The sequence below is a fragment of the Tigriopus californicus genome, chromosome 11 (genome assembly GCF_007210705.1).
Source record: "Tigriopus californicus strain San Diego chromosome 11, Tcal_SD_v2.1, whole genome shotgun sequence".
In the NCBI taxonomy this organism is placed as follows: Eukaryota; Metazoa; Arthropoda; class Copepoda; order Harpacticoida; family Harpacticidae; genus Tigriopus; species Tigriopus californicus.
The window spans coordinates 12571743-12593484 of NC_081450.1; the positions used below are offsets into that span (position 1 = coordinate 12571743).

The 21742-nt window shown below is 43.7% G+C and overlaps 1 protein-coding gene across 1 annotated transcript in view; it reads right to left on the reverse strand.

The window, feature by feature from the left end:
* The window catches only part of LOC131890549 (limbic system-associated membrane protein-like), a 36924-nt gene that overhangs the window by 8281 nt on the left and 6901 nt on the right, over positions 1 to 21742 (reverse strand). Inside the window, exons 3-5 of the mRNA XM_059239914.1 lie at positions 3039 to 3197; positions 704 to 838; positions 562 to 630 (exon numbers count right to left, since the gene is read on the reverse strand). Of these exons, the coding sequence (XP_059095897.1) occupies positions 562 to 630; positions 704 to 838; positions 3039 to 3197 (363 nt within the window). The remainder of the gene's footprint in view (positions 1 to 561; positions 631 to 703; positions 839 to 3038; positions 3198 to 21742) is intronic.

The following is a 21742-nucleotide window of genomic DNA, read 5'->3' on the forward strand; positions in this document are numbered from 1 at the left end:
TCTCTTCCGACGATTCTTTACGTTTACTTTACGCTTCCTCGACTTTTGGACGGGTCAGACATGGACCAGCCACTCCCTGATGTTGCCCGAGGTTTGCCATCGCATTGGAAACCTCCACCACAACCTCCCCCGAAAACCCTTAAAAATAGGGTAAACAGGTCACACATTTGCATTTGAAGCTTGCAAATAGCGTGGATTTTCTGTCCCCTATTTGGGACCATTTGTCAATGTCCCATCTCGTCTGTGAGTAGTTTCAGGTGTTCCAAATCAAGAATTTTTGGTTACGCCGTATTGTCGATCTTTGAACTTTCTCTTTTATCCCCTTTCAACCAACCCCTGAAGGAACTAAAATGCAATATCCAATATTCATTTGCCTGATGAAAGGATCAAAATCCATTTCGGCCCAATAAAATTTTGTTCCATTTTTCATGTGAGAACGGGATCCTCTTCATTTTCAGAACTGGGTTAGCTCGTAAATTTTCTCCCTAGTTTCAAATTAAAAGCCACAGGGGCGTCATTTACGATATGATGTGGATTCATTATAAGGACCCGCTCACTCACCCAAGATTTCCAGCCGACTCGTTTGATGCATAGGCGATCCAAAGGTCTCGATCTCACAAACATACTCCCCTGAAAGCATATGTATTCATTGTAATAAAAAAAAACCTTGTGTGTCCGTAAAAAAGTAGCAGATCCACCTTACCTTCATCACTCTCTTTGAGATCATCAATGCGGAGATTAAACTTATCCTCCAGACTTAACCGATGGTCTTTGCGAATGATCACCGGTCCAGCACTAATGATCCGATTGGACTGCTTCCAAATCACAGTGGACTCGCCTGAAATAGATTCCAAAAATACTTTAAACACATGCACCGTAAGTCAACTGTTCACTTACTTTGGTTTCATAGTGACCGTGGGCTTTACTGGCTCGGAAGGTTACCTTCCATAAGATCCATCTTGTGTACCAAGAAGCTACATGAGGGGTAGTATATAAAAAAAGGTCCTAGGATCAAGGCCATGACGAAACAGGCCAAAGCCTCTAAGACCATTCACCGACTTCGACGAACCGAGTATGCATTTATTTATTCAGTATCGTTCAATGTTGAAGGTCTTGTTTGCTCTCTCCCACTTGATGGGAGAGCACGGAGGTTCCGTTCGAGCAACCCATCGCTGATGTCAAGATTGCTCGTTTGTTATTTGCTGCCAGAGTCCCATACACGGTCTGTCCCACTCGCTCACGAGGCTCTGAGAGTCCATTCTGGCTCGATTTGAGGCGATCCGGAAGTGCTTGTGAGTAGCTCTGAATGGTTGACATGGAAATAATGGTCGTCCTGCTTGAGTATTTACTCAATCTCAGCTCATCAGGCAATGAAACAGGCATTTTAGTGAGGTTGCTAGCGTGCTGGGCTTGCCATTTCATGATTGGAAAGCGAGTGAGTCAAGATCCTCAATTACACTCATCGAGGGATCGGATGCATGCTTGCCGTGGAAGCGGTTCCCAATCTCGCAGATTGCCGGATGAGAGCTTCAGATTTGTGTCTTGATTCCTCTGGTTGTTCCACTTTGGTGGGGCTGTCGGGTTGCGTGGTTGTGTCTCATCTATTAGTCTTTTCACCTTTGGAATTAGGAACTTCTTATGGAAGACCAAGAGAAACCCGATTCTAACGCTCAGCCACATACTAGGGCTAAAGCTGACATTGAGGTAGCCTTTGAGTGCTTGATTTTCGGTTCTGCTCGGAAATCATGTTGTGCACTTAGTGTGGCTGAGCTGAAGGTGAGTTTTGGTAATTTACGCTTAATGCGCAACACATCAAGGCAAATGTAGTTCAAGCAGGGCTTTACGATGACACACTAGAAAGTAGGGTAGAAGGGTCTCTTGTCGGTTTGGCCTTTCTTCTTTCTTCCTCCTCCTTGGGGTGCGCGAACAAAAGTTTTTGACGAAGGCTTCCGATCAAAAATGCAACTTTTCCATGAACAGATTTGCAAGAGGCCCGTTCCATATTACTCCACTCTCATCATCATCATCGTCGTCGTCATCACACGACCGAGTTATGGGACAAGTTCCTGGTTCCGAGTTCCTTGAACAGGTTCCACGCTCCCAAAGACGTCTGTCAAGGCTTACCATTTCAGGAAAACTCGCCTGAATGGCTCCTAACCATGACATCAAAGACCTAATTTCCCGCCACCCTTTCTTTTCTTCATTCACTCGAGATCCTAAATATTAATACTACAAGTTCGACAAGGTGTTCCAAGGTGCCTGACAGAATCTAGTTCCACGTCTTTCTTCGCCATCAAGAGAGGAATATTCTCTGCCTTCTATTGTACTACGAATGGTACGTGTATGTAGTATGTACAGTGTTACAGTGTGCACTCAAACGCTCCCTGGAGATAGATCATCATCTCCCAAGCTTCGAATCAGGGAGTGCAAGCTAATGTGATCCGACATGCACGCAATGTCTGGTTTCGCCAATTCCTGAACGACTCTTCTCAGACTTCACCGGGTGACTCAGTTCGCTTGCTCTTTTGTCTTGGCCATTCCAATCTATTCTGGATGTCCTTCGTTGGCATTGTTCAATAAAGCCAAATGCTTTGGCCATGAACGCCGCTCGTGACTCCACTCTTTGATTATGTGGAGCTATCGCCCAGGAGCATTCCACATAGATTTGGATCGAATGTATGGAAAGTGTACCAGACATTGTTGCTCAAATGAGCCCCCACTAGCTTGACGTTGGGATTTGAGTGCGTCGTCTTAAATGGCTTTGACAAAAGACTCCTAATGAGTCACGGCATGCAATAATCCAAGAAAATACCCACCGACCAAGCGACTCCTTCGACATTGGGACTGGTCGGTCGGTGGGGAATGACTTCCACAATCCTTTGTTGCTCACTACACACTACAATAGGAAGTGGAGATAGGAGGAGCAAGGGGTCTAAGAGGGTGATAATCTGTCTACAAGACACCTTGTCTCTTCATTAAATCCATGAAGTTGTGAGACGTTCAGGCGAGCTTGTCTTAACTATTAAAGTTTGTCTTACCCAGATTCTCCACTTGACATAAGAGGACCACGGAATCCCTGACTTTGGCTTTGTAGGTATCTCCTCTGGATGTGAAAAAGGGTGATGCTTTGGGTTGCCCAATCCGGGGCGATGATTCCGGAGAGGATCCCGTGATTGTGTACAAATCCTCGGAATAACCTGGAAACAGACGAAATAGAATCACAATTAGGAGAATTCTTAACAAAGTATCATGGTGTCTGCATGATCCATTTTTCAACATATCTGGTCAATGGAAAAGCATCGGTACCCACATCCTGAATTCGAGCAGTTTGCACCGCCTTCAATCTGCCAGAAAAGAACCATATTCATGATGTGAATAAATTCAATCCCAGTCAGCTTTGAATGATCTCTATCGACAGTACGAGCGCTATAAATTGGAGCATTCGATGCAAGCAAGCATGGTTCACCGAATGTGGTCGTGAATAATGAACGACGACTCCGACGAAACGAGTAGAACATGACGACGAATCCGAAGAAGAAGAAGAAGAAGAAGCCCTTCTTTCTGTTCGCATTCAGTCTAGTCTCACCTCCTCACGGCATGAGATTCCTCGCAGATTCACAGCCAGAGAGACATGAGGAATTCAATCCACAGCAGGGATGCTCTCACAATTCTTAGCGGTGCGCTCTTTCGGATTATCCAATATCAAGCCGGATTCTGGCGTTCCAATTTAGGATGGCTTTGGGATCGGAATTTGGAATCGAGGCTTGGCTACGGGACCACGAGAATGTTGGTCTGGTCGTTTTGCAGATGTCCCAGGAAATCCAAGAGTCTTGCTAATCCAATGAGGTTGTTCAGGAGGAACAGATTTTCAATTATTTCCCATCCAGTTCATTAAAATATGTAACCAAGATTAATGACGTTTCCCCGTGCGCTCAGCTCGGGTGTGGAATCGCTTTTCACAGTGGTCAATCCCAAAATTTAATCAGAATCAAGCCATTTCATGAACTTCTCCATCGGTGTGTGGCTCTTGAGTCGGGATCTGGTTCAGTATTTCAAAACTTTTTCGACGTTTCCAGATGCAGAATCCTCGAAAACTTGCTATATTTATGATTGTACCCGTCATGGAACTTGACCATTGGGCTTGTCCAGAAGTTTCTTGGTCAAAACAATGAAACATGTTATTGTTCTTAAGTTGCGGAAACTTGGCCAAATCTTCAAATATCCCAGCCTCTGGCTTGCTTTTGAATCAACAATTCGGAGCATTTGGGACCAATTAGACATTTTTGTGTTTTGGGAAGTGCATTCACGAACAATTGTTATTCAGTGACGTCAGACCATATGTTTTCCACGGTTATTTGTAGCTTTACGTTTGCGTCACCAGAGGCGCTGTCCGTCTTCAACTGGTTCATATTTTGGTCATGATTTCTGTCTGCTATGATTCTTAAGGCCCTTTTCAACTGACAGATGACACTCATCAAAATCTGCGGAAAGTGGGTCTTGCCAAGAAGTCAACGCATGGATGGGTCCAAAGTCTGGCCAGAGAAAGAGGATCATCCTCTTCAAGGTCCAATTTCTCTTGGAGGGGGGGGGGGCTGGAAATCCTTTTGAAGCTCTTTTTGGAACCAATGTCAACCCGGTGAGCATTCCATGGACAACAAAAAGGGGATCTCAATTTTGGACCAGGCCCCCTTTTTGTAGGTATTCGTACGAGGCTGACAATTCTAAGGCTGCCCCGTTTTTTTGGCCGAGATCAATGCATTTTTCGAGCCCATCATGGTCTCGTGGATTCAAGCTTTTTGTCCACATTAAATTTTGCGCCATGGCTCGAATTTGGCATGAACCTACCAATAAGTTGACGTTTTCCATCCTTGGTGGACAAAGTTTATGTTTCTTCAGTCGAGCATGATTTCGTGTGATTGAGACTTCCACGAGCTTTTGTGCCGTTGCAACGGACTCGTTTGAATTCCATTTCTTGGTCGGCTTGTCTGTGATGAAGCTTCGGCATGTTTAAGAAGCAAACAAGAAGATTAAAATGTTGTGTTTGGACTGACATATTATGTTTGCCTCACGCTTTGTCCTCACCGAATGTTAGTTTAGACCTTTCAGACAATTCTATGTAGTGCCCGTGATAGCGTGGTAATCGTTGTTTCACAAGTCGGCTAAATTTAGATAGTGCTTCCAACCCGAGCAACCGGAGATGGATGTCCGATCTTGGAGGCAGTTCAAGACCTTCCCTTTTGATTCGGCTTCAATGAAGAGTCAGTGAAGCGGTTAATACGCGTCACAGACAAGAGAAAACACAATTGGTCCCCAACCATTTGTTTACCTTCATGACAGAGCAGCAGCTTGAATTCTCTAATTCTCCACTGCCCTGCCATGAATTACGATCCTAACCATTTGCACAAGAGACGGTGATTGGTGGCAAAACAAACGGACAAAGATCTTCGTTCAGCGGGTTTGATCGCAAATTAACACTCCAACTCATTTGTCCTCTCATGATGAGCCACCACCACCACATCAAGACGGTTCAGAGCCTTTGAATTCGCCGCCAGAATACCAGAAGTACCAGTAGATTTCAATTCCACCAAGAAGGGCACTCTGATTCCATTCAAAGATTCTTGTTTCTTGCGGTTTTCTTTCTGTCTTTCCCCTTCTTGTTCTTGGTGGGAATCTGTTTTAGCTCAAACTCGACCTTGTCAGAGCTCTTCGTTTCGAAACCGAAAAGTCACGTTACGTTCTAGCTAGAACTGCAAATGTGTTGTCATTAAGTCGATCCCTTTCTAAGGCGAGCATTGAACTTTGATTGCACTACTAGTGCTTTGCGTGGAGCTTGTCTTGATCGTGGGCGACACTGATAGGGAAGTTCTAATTGGCTGGAACATGCTTTTATCTCGGATCCATCTCGTTTTAACGAAGCCCATCTCATTCCGTTGCTTTTAAATTCTCTTTTATGTATGCTTATTTTCTTCTCTCCCTAGGGCAAAACTCTCTTTATGCGAGTTTCCGCCCAAGGGAAACCAATGTTGAAGGTGTCGCGACTAATTCTTCGTTTTTTTACAAAAGAATCTTGTTAAGTATTCAATGACAAAACTCGCTTCAGACAATGTTAGACGAGTTTTCCAAGTTTGGGTGTTGGAGATATTTCAATTGGTGTATGTGCTCAAGATTAAAGCATCGGATAGAGTGACCTCCTCCCACTGTAAACTATAGTAGTCTAAGAGAATAGCAGAGAAGCCCTTTAAGTCGAAATTTCTAATTGAAAGAACGAGTTAAAATTCAGTTCAATTACCAAGTGAACTCATTTGTCCGTGAATAGTAAGCTGTAACACCTGGTGTAAGACGACGGAAACGACGAGCTGTACGATTATAAAAAGGGCGTAAAATCTTGAAAGCATTTTTGCCCTCTAGGGAGATGTTGAGCGGTGGAAAAATACGTTTGTGGAGCACTTAGTAACTTGGAATGACACGACTTCGAATTCAAGGATTTCTCAGCCTTTGGCCATTTACTGCCTTTCACTTGCGATATCCATGATTTATGGGAGTTACAATTGAATTGGCTCCCTTTTTGGGGCGAGAAATCCTTGATTTCTTAGCTCTAAACCGAATCAGGCTTTCACGTTCCTTTCGTTCCCACTGAGCTCGTTTGAGGCCGGGGACGAAATCCTCCAAGAAAATAGATTTCAAGGGGGAAGAGACTTGGAAGTGCTCTCATAAAACTCGAGCACATTACCTCAAAAACCTATTTGCTGTGACACAAATGTTCTGACTCACTTCAACGAGGGTGAGTGGATCGGGATCAAATCAAAGACGAATGCTCCAAATATCGACATCCCCCAACTACCGGAATGTCAAGTCAAAGAATTTCAATTTCCTCCCTACGTACATCTACGGTTCAAGGAGAAAAAAGGCCATGGCTTACACAAAGTCTGTGTGTAGGTTGTATTTTAACTACAAACAAACAGCAAACGGTCTCGAATAAAGAAGGCGAAATTATCCATTTTCCTCGTTTGCCCCCAATGAAGCCAGACGAGCGAGCAATGTGCTAAAAAGCCTGCTGTACGGCCAAGGCGCCCCCAATGAAGCCAGACGAGCGAGCAATGTGCTAAAAAGCTTTATTGGCGATGGTTTGGGTACACAATGAGAAAAGTGGAATCGAAGAAGGTCGGATGTGCCATTGAGAGACTCGAGCCAATAAAAGTGCTTGTTTTCTTCCAAGGAATTTCCATTAAAGCCAACTCCTTCACCCCATTATCCGAGGATAGTGAAGCCCCAAACTGAGACTCTCGTTCTCGTCCCAAGTTTTCTTTATCTCCTTCACCCCTTGAAGAGCCTTCTGGAGTGTAAGTGTTAAAGCTCAGGTTTTTGCTAACGATAATAAAAATTTGCTCGTGAAAAATGCATAAAACTCCATAAATCTGCGACAGTGTCAGTGGGAGGACGGACAAATGCATTTTGGGGTACCCTCATAATTTCTAGAGCAGTGTTTTAGCACAAGATTTCAAACTAGCTCTTGGCCGCTGATCTACTGGTATGCGGATTTATATTCAAGAAAGAGATCTAATCGCTGCCTCGTAAACAAATGCCATCGGAAGCATGTGTATTTGTATGTGTGTATATGTCTATTGACTTAGTACTCATATGCATGTGTCTATTTAGCTTGTGATCGGTCTTCCTTGACGAGATTGGCTCGTACGGTCAGAAATGATTGATTGACGACATGGCGTAATCAGGGCCATTAATCACTTCAAGTCCTTACACGCTCACTTTTTTCTCCTCGCTTTTGGACACGAACTCCCCATTCTCATGAATAGCTCTGCTCTGGTATGTCCACGACCCATATCATGAGCCCAAGAATGGACACTAGTGTTCCTTTGCCCGTACCTTTATTCTCTGTCATGAAGGCAATCCGATTCCGATGCGGCGCAGCTCTAATTTCTATTTGGGACAAAATCACTTGAGAGATCAGATTCGGGAGCTGTTGTTGAGGGACGGTGTGGAACACTTTTGTAAGTGGAACAAATCCTCCCTTTGGCCTGACCCTCGGGGTCCTTGTGGACATCCCACCTACTATTCAATCTGGGGCAAGTGATCGCGCGGGGAGGGTGGCCGAACAATTACCATTAATGAGTCGTGGAATTGATTCCCCGGATTGGATGTTTAACGAGAAACAAACGATTTGAGAGGATTCTAGAAGTCCAGACACGGTATCATCGTGACTTAAAAAATGTGGGTCATTAATCATTTTCCCCTTTGCCACTTCCATCTCCCCCAAAATACGCTTATCAAGCGAGAACCTTTTTTGATCATCTTGATTGAAGATCTGTGACGGATGCAGTGTGTCCAAGTCCATTAACCGGGTGACAAATTCCTGGCAACGAGATTTCACGTCGGGAAAAAGTGGTGGATCTTGCCTGGCTGAAAGATTGGGGTTGGTTGGAGTAGTTTTTTTTTTCATCTAGTATATTACTACTACTACTACTACTTTTACCTTGGACGAGGTGGGCATTGGCTTGTTCAGATCTTTCATTTTGATCATCACTTGATCTCCCACTTTTTCCACTCATCCATTTCAACCCCAGCCATCAACACATCAATCCGACCAACCTAAATATCTCAGGGTTGCAGAATTCTGGGTGAGCATTTGAAAAGCCCCCCCCCCAATAAATAGTAAAACATGGCTAATTTAGTTCGATTTAGATTTAATTTTCACTCGAAAGAAAGCTCACAAGATCACGATCCCTTAGTTGAAACGAGAGATGAATTAGGTACTGATATTAAGCACCCAATGCGAACTGTATTTCTTTTTTCTAAAATGTTCTTCATTGATGTTCCTAGACAATGGCCTCAATGATATATTGGTTGGGCGGAATTTAAGATACTGTAGTTCATACAAAAAATACGATGGCTCAGGAACCCTGGTTGGAATGTGAATGACAACACGGATAATCTGAGAGAGCCTCGGTAAAAAGTTGCTGAAATGGTTTTGCCTCCGAGACCTCATTAACACCTAATTTCAAGGAACCCATTGAAAGTGCATTTTCTTAGTCGATGACTTGAGCAGCTAGAGATAAATTTAAATCAAAGTGTGTCTTTGAGAGCTAAGAATTTCATTTTTGTATCAAAACGTCAGCACCTGAACATCTGATTTTTCTCGATTTAGGTCATCATTGAAGGCTCCAATGAAGACCTCAAGAAAATGGAAACCACCTATAGCACTTCATTTATTATTCAAGAATGACGGTGCGAGGGGCTTCTTCCAAGACCCCAAAAGAATCGCTTGATTTGTATCTCGACAACTTATGACTTGCAATTTTCAGGCCAATATCACATTCGAAACCTTGGAACAGCCTCCTCAAGTTTTCCCTCAAATTTTGAGCGATTCACTCTCCAAGAAAACATAAGGAGCCCTGTGTTATCTTTGTGCGCATTCAAACTCGTTATGAAAAGCTGATGGGCTCTTCACTGGCTTGCTTAGGTGCTCGAGAAGATGTGACCATTGCCAAATGTTATCTATGCATTTCTTCCAAATGACCAAAAAAGTGTCGTCTTTGAAGTCATCAGATAAGTGGAATGGTTTCTTTGGCTTGATTACAGACAGTGCTTGGCACTTGCCACTAATCCTCCCAGCAGATTATCTACTCATATAGGTCTTCTTGCACTTCTCAAATCAGAGCAAAACGCATTGTGGCCATAGACCCCTCTGGGTTTGCCAGCCTCCCCGATGAATTTAGAGCCAGGTATTTCGATAGAATAATCCCTGTATCTAAGCAATTGGCATCCCTGAACCCACTCTCCCAAACAAGTAAAGCCAGGCGAAGGTGAAACGATTCTCTTCGTCTGATTGCGATATGTGACAAGTGGTAATGGTGTTAACGATGCGTTGATATTCCTCCCTCACTTCAGTTCACGGGCCTCATGACGAATGATCCTACATTTGCTCTCGGGGCTCCTCCCTTGGCTACGGAAAGAGCAACGTTTTCTTAAAGTCGTGCGGCAACTATCGTAAAAGTGACATTAGACGTAATTGAAAACACGGCTCTCGCACTCTCTAGTTCTCGATTTTCGGGGCTCCTCACTCGAGTCGGAGACGAAGAAGGACTGAATAATAATGATAATCTGGAGACTGATGACTCCGTGCCCAGTAGGATACCAAGTTACCAACCAGTCGACAACCAGTCGGCCAGCGTCGCTCGAGGGTGGATGAAGTGGATGATCTGCTCTGGGAGCTTGAGTAGGACATTACAGAAATTACTTGCCATTGCACTAAGATATCCTCCCGTAAACAGCTCCTGTTGGGAGCGAAATAAGCATCTCTCTTTCATTCTCCCATTGATCGTCCTTTCTGTGACTCTTTCCTCCCTTTCTTGGCCGTGTTCTTCTGGCGATTGGAATCAAATCTGGATTTCCATCTCAGAGAGCGAGCAAGGGCTGACAAGTTGATTCTGATCAGGGCACTTCAGAGCCGTTACTGGCACGGCCAAACATTCATCTGATACGTAAACCCGTTAATGAATCCGAATTCTGGTTGAATCCTTGATATGAATCTCTTGAAAGTGGGCGAGGAAAGCAAATATACGTAGAAGTTGCCAAACTGGCGCCGCCGACGCTTCTTTTTCGAAATAGAAGTTGACAAGAGGTTTTGTCTGGTCGGACTGGATCATAGACAGGACCAATATGAGCTTCTGATTTTCTGTATGTGAGTCCAACTCCCCCCTATCGACTCCCTCCGAACGTGTAGCAACCCCTCTAAGTCCCTGACTTGCTTTCGATGGTTCGTTCAATGGTTGAATGGTTGGTTGGTGATTCTTGGTCCATGAGAGCAAGCAATGTCCCAATAGGAGAGCTTCTCGGTACGTGAGAGAGGCACTCATATATACTCTATATCTGTGAGATTCCGTGCGCCCTATACAAGCGTAATGCGACAGACGACAGGGATGGATTTTGTAGGATTGTATTCGTTGATCCGATGTCGAGTGTCTGATTACAAATCGAATTTGATTGAGTGTCAACCCTAGCTCTGTTGGGGACTTTTTGTCTGTGCTCCTTTATGTCTGCGACATCTTCAAAAACTTGTGCAGATATCTGAGCACTTGACCATTGGGTTCAGGGCTGAACTTTTTAATATAACTTGGGTGAAGGGGAGAAAAGTCGTTGGCTTCCACCCTGTGTTCCAATGATGTACAACACAGTCCCACAATCTCCCTATCTGTCTCGGCGAGTGGTAATGGTCTCATTTTACTATTGCGTCACTGTGCCTCATGGAAAGTGTTCTTCAATGGAAGACTATTTGAAGCTGATATGGTCTATGTGGAGAGGGAGAGAGGCACGTGTGTGTTTCCCTTTTGTTCGAGAACTCTGGAATTTGGGTTCTTCATTTTCCCTCTTTAGATCAATCTCCACCGGAAACGCCAAGGCAAGAAAAACGAAGCAGCAGGGAAACGCCAAAGACAGAAAAGAATGGGAAGGAAGAACAAAAGAGGAACAAGACAGGAACTTTAAAATCCCCCAAAGACCGCAAGAAAGGCTGCTTTATGAGACGACGTTTTTTTCTAGGTCATTTCAGTCTCTCTGCTATAGTACTCGGTGGGTGGGTGAGCAATGTGCAAATGTGCATGAGCAGCAATGGTTGTCGACTCTTGGGCAGATGGTTTTGGGCTGGACTGGCCATTCTGCCGTGATTGTCTTCCAACAAGACTAATGATCTCGTTTGCCACACATTGACAAGCAAATTTGAACGAATCCAAAAGATCCGTCCAGGGTGCCCCCGTTAAACAGGATTGCACTGCTTGCTATGCTTGTCATGGCATCTAAACTACTCCCTTTCAGCAACCCTGATTAAAAGGTAAGGGAGAGGAAGAAAGAGGGAGGCTTGGGGATTGGATAGGGGACACCCAATGAAGAGGAATATGTTCAATTTCGAAGAGAATGGCTTGGGAAAGACTCATGCCAATTGCCTTTAACCGACTAAACAAATTGAAACCCCGAACATCCTCGGACCTCCCAAATCTTGAAGCTCTGAGTTTCTGGTCGATGAGCCACATTCTGAAGAGCCAAGCATTACAACACCGTCTTATGAGATAAAGGGCCGGACTGGACTGGACTGGACTCTAATGTGATGGACAGAGTTCAGGACGATGCTCGCGTTCGCCACTTGATCAATACCCGCTAACCAATGAAAGCGACAGTCAGGATTCGAAAAGGCTGCAAAGCTCCCTCGGAAAATTGAACGATGTCGAAGGAGTGCTTCCAACTTGCGATGACAGGCTCCCATTTTGGAGCCATGCCGTTAGTTCACGCTCGTTCCACGGTCCATTTTGGAATCTCCTCTTATCAAACGAGGGATTTGTTCCTTGACTAGACAGCTTAATAAGTCCCGCATTCTCGCCACGAGGTTTTCGAACCCGTCCCCGTCATTTGTAAGCGCCTTCTTAATGTTCATTGATATCAACCAACTCAGGGCTTGTTTGAACTCTCTCGGTTGGAAATGCTGCAAAAGTGAGATGTCATCTAATTTTTGAAGGAAATCTGCTCCGGGAAAATCTGGCGAAGGGATGAAGTGCTTAGCCCACAAATTTCTCCGCAGTATCTCTCATCTGAGTTGAGCCTGGTCTGGTTTTCGCTCCGTGGTTCTCGAAAGGAGGACACTTCATAAAGCGACAGGGCAATTTGGTCTCAAAAATGGACTTTAGCACCCTAAAAGACACATCATACCATGATGGCTGGTCACAAAGCCTTATCTTCCACAGTTGGGCACAGTCCATAAGAACTCAAAAGCTATAGCTTATTGGAATAATAAAACTCGCACCCAAAGCCCAGAGGAAGGATCAATCGTTTGATGTTTACAGAGATGGTATACATTGACTTTCGCAAAGATTCGACTTATGTAGTGATTTGAGTGATGAGTGATCATCTGCATGGAAATCCGGTGAACCCTTGGGTGGAGAGCACAAAGTGGGGGAAACATGGAAATGGTTGCGAAAATTGGGGGATGAGGAAAGTTTCTTTTTCAACTCGTTTCTTGATGAGAAAGAGAAAGAGCAGGTTCCAACACCACTACCAAAAGATTCCACCTTTTTCCTTGTCGTTGGACTTGAAAATTCAGAGAACTTGGCAAATAGATGGCTCCAATTTCATTAACTAGTCTGACATTTAGAACAAATTACCCATGGGTAGACCCAAATTTGCGGGGCTTATCATTGCCTTCTAAATAAGACCGCCTCCAAAGCAGAAGAAATAAGTGTTGTGGAGGAGTCGGGCTTTGAACCCAGGATTTGCCGCTCTCAAAACAGACACTACCACTCAGTCCAACCCCCAGATTTATCTTCGCCTTTTGCGTCTAACTTAAAAAAGCATTTCATCACTCACAAGTATTATAATTCATCCAAGGAAGTACACCTTATTTGCCAAAACAACCATGTGAGGGGTCCCCCCCAATATAAACTGGTCGTAGTTCTCAATGAAGAGCACACACGCCTTGTAGTGAATAGGCAGTTATTAGTGTGTGTCTAGATCATCCGTCCACTATTGAGTCTAATCAGGGATCTTGTTTACAACGTGCCGTAATTTTTCGACTTTCTTCTTTCCTTAGCCCGACCGTCTCCAATTGGAGGGTGTGCGGCAATCGCTTAGAACTGATCCAAAATAACGTCATATTAGAGCAGATATTGTGCTTGGAAAATGGGTTCACTGACACACAAAAGCCTAATCCCATACATATGAAGCGAAATGGTTCTCAAGGGTCCTTTTAGGGGAAATTGATTTACAGGAACAAGCGCAGGTATAAATATTTCACCCTGTAAAACCGTGCTCCACTTGTCGTTCCCAAGATATCATGTTTTAGAGTTCGGATTGGAAGTGAAATAATAATGCGAGTTGGCATGATTTCTTCGACACCAACTCATTGTTGTCGATCGCTGGATACGACAAAAAAACGAGCTCAGCCTTTCATCAGGTTGGGGGTAAAAATCAATTTTCCCTTTTTCTCGACGTCCCAGTAAAAAAAAACGAAAAGGAACGGAGGGACCGAGGGAAACCTCAGAGTGAGCGTTTCCCCAAACGGTATTTTGCCACAACACTTGCGCCATGTCAAAAAGTCCACAAACTTCACTTCATGCCAACCAAGCCTTGGCCCCACTCTTGAAACTCCTTTGGAGTCCTTGCTCTTCTGATAGTTATTGTGCGATCATGGTTTAACCATGGTTAAAGGTGTTGGTTCGGGAAATTAGAAGCTGGATAAGTAGTTCAGGTGCACAGTGAGAAAATCGGAGGGTGAGCTCCGATTGGATTTTGAGCCCGTTTCGTGACTGTGGTGTGGTAAACTAGTCTTTTGGGAATTGTTTGAAGAACTTTTGGGATTTCTAGTCCGGAGCGTTTTGTGCCCATTTCGCCTGGAACAGTGTAGACACATCTTTGAAGAATTTTTCACACTGGACTTGGGAGTCTCAAAATCGTGTTGAGGTCTTGTTCAGAATTGAAATTCACATGTAGTTTATGTAGTATTAGTGGTACATCTTTGGAACGCCGAACCAAGAGGAAACGTCTCTTTTTAATAAAATGTTACAACGCCCCTTCCAAAAAGGAAAAGGGTTGACGACCACCCTCAGGGGAGTGATTGAACAGAGGGAAATTGATATTTTGACAAGTCCAAAGAAAAGCAGGGGTTGAATGAGGGTGGTTTAGTTGTGGAAGGCAAACCACACCACTATAACTTCAAAGGGTCAGATCGCAAACTTGGATGGAAGGCTCTAAACACGATCAATCTCGTACAGGAAAGTGCATCGTTCATCAAATTCAAATTGGGACCACTCTTCAAGTACATTCAGTGCTGGTCTGTTCAGAGGGGTCCATAAAAGACGCAAAAGGCTGTGGTCACTTCATCCTGGTTTTTAGTGGCACTAGATCTCTGTTTATCAATGTGTTAGTGGAAAATAAGGCGTGTGCCCTATTTCTTGCCAGCTTTTAATGTTTAGGCCAGGGGTATGATTTGTCGAGAAAGTTGAAGGGTAATTACAGAGTGGGCTACTACATTCGACGTGAAATCAATTGCACTTCCCCAAGTTTGATTGACTTGAGCAAGTTTTCTAATTGAGACATAGGCAATGGTGGCGATTTCTTTGGTACTCGAAAGATCCATCCTCGGAATCGGGACGGGCGATAGGCCCCATTCGATCTGTGCATTTGCATATCTACAAATATGTGAGTGAGTGTGGTTGTTAGTAGCCATCAATCAAGTCAAACAAAAAGTGAACTTCCTCTCCTCCGTTGCAATCAACTCGCGACTTCCTTTAAATAAGCTTCGGCAAATACTTGAGAGCCAAATTCTGATCAGGGTTAAGGGAGTCCACATCAACGTGCTTATTTGCATTCCGCGAATCCAGGAAAGAAAACTTTTTCCATTATTCCAAGTTTCCCAATATTCACATTGGAACAGGCGAGCCTTCAGCTGAGGATCAGAACAAGAAAAAATCCACATGGTTTCTCTCCACCTTCGTGTTCATGAGGAATTCAAGAGATCTCAAAACAATCATGTCCAACCAGAGTGAAACGGGTGATTGGATCAGGGGAGAAAGTGTCTTGAGCGTCATGAACCAATCCAAGAGCTGTCATGTGAAATGTGACGAGAAATTCCAGCACCTGAGAATTATCAATATCATTCCAACAATCAGCAGGGCACCTAAGTGACAAAATGAACATGATTCTGCTCACCACCAGCCCTACTACCCTCCTGGCCTGGCAAGTGTCTCTGATTGTCATGGTGATGTGTTGAAAAATCAGCTATATCACGACATGACCAGGAACCACGGGATAATCTTGACTCTTTCCCTTTTTTCCGACTCGAATTTCTTTCGCGTCAGCTGATCATCAGCTGATCTTTCCAGTGGTGAACAAAGAGAAAAGGCAGAGAAGATGAACAAATTTATAGGATGGTTTTTGTAATTTTACGTAGTGAATTACTGTACTATCACACAGTTCAACATGAAACTCGGGATGGGTTTCTTTGGTGAGTGGCTGACTATGATTGTTGAATCTTTGAATAAATCGACTCCATTGTTCATCGACGACCAAGTGCCAAAGGGCAAGTTTGTGCCCAAAAGAAGTCTACTCGGGTTAATGAACTCCTTAATAAGTCTCAGACTCATCGCTCTATTAACGGCATACGAGTACAAAAGAAGGCTTGGATTATGCAAATTCGTGAGTGTTGCTTGCCTATGAGGGTGTGGCGGTCAATTTTAATCGAGTCGAAAAATCTCACGTGAGAAAAAAGTTCACTTTTTCAATTTTCCTGGCCTGCTGGCTTTTGCGATGTGTTGGTCCAGAGTAACCATCCTGCCCCCTGATTACCATACGAATAATAATCATTGAGGATCCTTTCCCATTGAGTGGTAGCCAGCTTCATCGAGAGGGCACCCAAAAAAAAGCCACAGATTCACCTAGATTACCACGAACTTAACAACCATAAATCAATAGGTTGTGAATGGTATTAATGCGAGGATGACTCCTGTAAGGAATGGGATTATGGCGTTTTTCTCATTTCGATGGGAGAGCACACTTATCTCAGTGGGGAATATTTTGAAATATATGCTGCGTAACGATGGATAACGAAGCCAAAATCGAAGGTTCAATACCCCTCCTCTGATTCCCTCTCTCTTATTCGATTTCCATTCAGGTCATGCCACAGATTTCTGTAGATTATGGTCTTAAACGGACTCTGATTAGCGTGATCATCGAAAATTGACACGAGCTCCCGAAATGAACTTGCGTTTCGTCCACCATTCTAAAATCCTCTTCATGTTAACAAAGTTGAATCATACTCTGTCATCTCGGTAGATCTCTGATGCACTTGTGGGTATATAAAAGTGAACTGTTGGTTCTTTGCTTTGTATCATGGACTGTGAATGATGAGATACTTTTCAGAGGAGCTCTGAGGATCCTCCAATTGTTTCTTGAGAAGGGTTATTGATTTGAAAATGTAATTGGCTCTCTCCCCAACTGAAATATAAATCAACCGAGTGGATGGTCATTTCGAAATCGGGATTCCGTTTGAACAGAAATGCCAGTTATTCCAATTATAAGCCCTCTTTTCCGACATGTTTATGGACCCGATTCCAACTTGGCGAGCGATCTCGGGGCTATTCAACATGTCCTAAAAAGGCACTGTTTGCCATTTCAGGATCGAAAAAGAGCGAATACCAATTGAACCAACGGTTTTGGTCTAGCCAACTCTGACTTCGCAACAACGACGAAGGTTATTTTTGCTTTCGCCAGTACAATTACCTTAGTGAATAGGGATTACCATGATAGCTCCATTATCCACCGTCTCCATTCAAATGATGCAGTTATGTCAATTGTGAATGTGACGTTAATTGCTCGTAACTTTAGACTCAATTTCACTTAATCTGTGCTCGCTCTCCCTGTATTTGAACTCCATTAGAGAAGGCATCAATCAAGAGAAGGGTGGAGATCCGGAGTCGCTAGCTGCCATGAGCCAACTTCCAAATTAACTTTTCGCTCCTCTCGCGGTTCAATGAGCGATTGCAGCAGATTAAAGCTCTACATGTTGTGTAGACAGACCCGAGGAACCAAACTATGCCCTGGTCTATATGGGAGACAGCTATTTTGGTAGAAGTGTTCTCAAAATAATGCTCAGTTTTATAAGAGCCGAAAATATGGGTTGGCTAACACTAATCTTTAGCAGAGGCATTTAAACCTTGTTGACAAGACTTGCTAAGACGTTTTCAACATGGCCTGACATTAATCCAAGCTCAATACTAATGGGTTTATGTAATCATGTTACTTTGAAAGGGCATATCTTATATTTAGAGGCAAGAGTATATTGCATAAAGTTCTCTACTAAAAAATCTCGACACTTTCTTTTTTATCCGTGAATGTCGCACAGTGTGCACGCCTCGTTCAAGCCATAAAGAATTCGTTTCAATTCCATTGTGCCCGGTTTATTCATGGTTTGTAATTGCCTAGTTTTTACTGGTTGCTCTATTGTTCCTCAAAGACCCAAGACATATCCTCTCCATCTCCACACAAGAGAGCTCTCGCCAAAAACATCTTTTAAAAACCTCAACCGCCCCGATAAATCATAATAATTTATGTAAAACCCGAGATATGAGCGTGTCGGATTCCAGAATCAATTGAAGAAAATTGGGGTTCTCCCCCCTTTTTCACTCTCATCCACTCCATACCAAATACTTTCAGCTCTCTCTCTCGCCCTCTTTCTCTGTGTGTGTATCTCCAACGCTGGCTGCTCGATCATTGGAGCATCTCCAGCATCTCCAGCATCTCCCGCTCGGTCGGCTCCAAATGGCAATGTTTTTTATGGCACGGACCCATCCGACTTGGGCGAGTGAGTGTGTGACTCTGATTCTCTTTTTTCAAGCAATCCAATTTAACGTATCCAATTCCATTACATCAAAATATTGATGTCAACGGTATTACATGAACGATCCAGGATGGGTAAGGAAGGAAGGCACCCTCCCCAGATGTGAGAGAGGGGAATGTCCTATGGACTACTTGACTGGGATGAGCTTGCTATGAGTGTACTAGATGATCTTTTGGGGGAGGTTGTCAAGTAGTTCAGGGCGTGAAGGGAAAGTCATGCACGACGATATTCTTTAATGCTTTGAAATGGCAAGAATAGCAATGCTAGTGCGGGTTCAACGATTAATCTTGATACAGCGAGAGTACAATTGTGGCACTCATGTGAAAGAGACATTACTTTTAGTGTATCACGAAATGTGAGAAAAATGCGCGAGCTCCCTTGAGAGAGAACGAAAGAGATCTAATCCGCTTTGTCAGGTTGGATTATGAATGATAACAAACACTTGAAAACGCGACAACCATTTCTCACAGTGACCATTCACTTTCCACTTCAGGCTTTATGTACTAGGTAGAGAGTCGTCGCTAATATGAGGGTAGAAGAACAACGACCAAGGAGCAACCATGGTATCCACCAGCCAACTTGCCGGCTACAAAGCTGGCTCCTAAATAGACCCCAAAATGGTGAAAGGCTCCATCCAGCCATTGATGCATCAATGGAATGTCCATTGCATTGAATCGTAGTTGATGCAACAGACACGGCTAAAGGTTCGACCTCGCAAGTCAATGAGTACATGTGAATCGAGCACCTCCTATTTTAACTCGCAGCTCGATTTTTTTTTCTGGATCTTTACTATAATATGCGTTGTAAGCTTCCCTACGTTTTGGAGGATTAATGACTTATAATGATCGTTAGTTGTGTGGCTTAAGCAACTCAGTCTGATTATGACGTTCCTTAATGCCCTTCGATAGAAAGCATGTCCAAATCGTTTCAATTGAACTCTAAAAGAGAACACGGTATTTAGTGGCTCCTGGTGAAAACAATCTCCTCATCCTTTAATCCCCACTTTGATAAAAACCCGATCACGGCTTTTGTTCAAGTTTCGAGGAGTCCAACTCGGCGGCTGGTTTTGAGTAGACAAACAGAGGCCGAAGAGGGCAGATATTTTACTGAGGAGGAAAGATTCAATCAAGCGGAAAGTGCAGCACCAAATCAATGGCTTTTAGCTTCATTTGCCCTATACCTACACGGTGTACATATCGTGGTATGTATCTGTCTTGTTCGAATACAGAATAGTACTGGCCGCATCTGGTCTCCAATGCTCGAGAGAGCCGCTCTATTTTGCATGGGAATGCACCCAACTATGAATGGGAGTGGCAGGAGGACTTGGACATGCTGGAAATTCTTAACCTATGGAAAATGAACCGATGGAGGAAGGAAGGTATGACCAAATGTTCGAGTTTCGGGGGACTTCCTTTGGTAGCATTCAGGATCCAATGGATGTCCTGCCAATTCTTCGCCCATTGTGAGCCCATGAATAGAGGACGCTCTTGAACCATTGGCCAACCAAACACTGGCACAACGTTAAGTACACACAAGCTCGATTGAACAACTACTACTGCTCCTACTGTATGTGTGCGGAGTTTGTTGTAATCAGGAGAGATCGAGTATCTCTATTTGTCATGGCCTCGCAGATAAGATCTTGAGAACGTAAATCCGATTCTAAATGGCAATGACAACCGGATTACGGAGTTTGTACAGGCATGTATTAAGTCTCCTCTAGATATGCAAGATGAGCTCTGGATGAACGTTGGTGCAGGCCAATATGCAGTTGGTGTCACACGAAATGTCTGCATTTGGGGAATCCGTTCGTTCCACAGCTTCTGGATCATGGGAGAGACATGAGTAAAAACGCTCCCCGATTCAGAGGTCCATGAAAAATCTGTTGTCATTGTTGAGATGTCCGCTCGCTGCTTTTTTCGGGTCTGGTTGTTCAGCTTTGGAGATCTAAGGACCATGGCTAAATAGAAATGACACGCTCTGACCGAGAAAAAAAAAGCTTTTCTTCTAAAGTAGCATCCCTTTGAAAGCCTCAAGGAGAACTTGTCCTTCTGACGAAATGAAAAACACTTTAGAAGATCGACATCACAGAACTAATTAATTTCCCACCATAAGCTCAAAAATTATAATTTCCCACCAGATGCTCAAGAATTCGAGACGTAGTTGTTATTTTTCTTGCGAGCGGGATCGCATTAGTGTTTGTGTGCTGCAACTTAATTTGTCAAACCACAAAAACACGTAATCTCCTTTGAAAGGGTTTACACATGAATGTTCAGTTCCAGCCTCTTAGGTTCAATATCTAAATCCAATGCCTCAAGACGAGAGGGAAAAAACGGTCTTGAGATCTAATTTCGGGGATTTTTTTTTCCAGCCTGCCCCCAAGCTACACTGGGTGATATGGTTCAAGCCCTGGAAATATTTTCCAGGATTAGTGAGCCACAAAAAGAACCATAAGTGCTTCTTTAAAAAAAAACTCCGAGGGTCATTCTCTCAGAGCTGTCATTTTGTCGTTCTTCCCTGGGGTTTTCTGGTTTTAGGGTCTAGTATTAACAGGTAAGCCATTGTTTCGGAGATATGGTTAATGGGACAGGGTTTCGTCAAAGTCATAAACAAAGCCAAGGGTGGATCTGAAGCTACTATCATTGTAATCCCACGCAACCTCTGGGCAACATTTTCGGTGTTGTCAAGAAAGGGTATTGGTTTTTTTGGGTCTCAATGGTTTGATGGGAAAGAGTATTCGATTACGTTTAAGTTTGTTTTTTATGGGGATGACTCATACCCTTGACTTTTCGTTTTTCGTTGTCCACTCCTGTTGTCTATTTTTGGCGGGCGGGCCATTTAGCTTTGAGACAAATCTTTCGTCAAACAGAAGTCATTTGGAAAAGTGCCCTCAAACCTAGAATTACCCGCGGACTTAAATACACATCCTCAATCGGGAGGTTGACCCTAGAATTAACTCTCTTTCAACAGACCATAAGTTGCCCACGGATCTATTCCTGGGTGAGATGGTTGAGTGAATCCGCCAAAGGAATGGCACTTATCTCAAGTTTGACGAGAGACGAGATGGTATGATCTAGCCCAAGCCAAATCTATGACCCGTTTAGATTCTCAAAAAAGTCAACAATAGCTTGAAGCCTTGGCTGAAGAGAGAAAGAGCTTAGAAAAATTGAAGGCAAAGCTCGAATTTTGGGGTGAACAATGGGCAAACCATTAAGCAGATTCAATGACTGGCCACTTCAGGAGACTCGAGAGGCTTCAAAGCGTTTCAGAGGGATAAAAAGGCGTTGAGAGGACCCCAAAAGAGGTGGATCCGAGCGATTAACGATTAAATTGCGGGGAAAACGCTCCTGAACC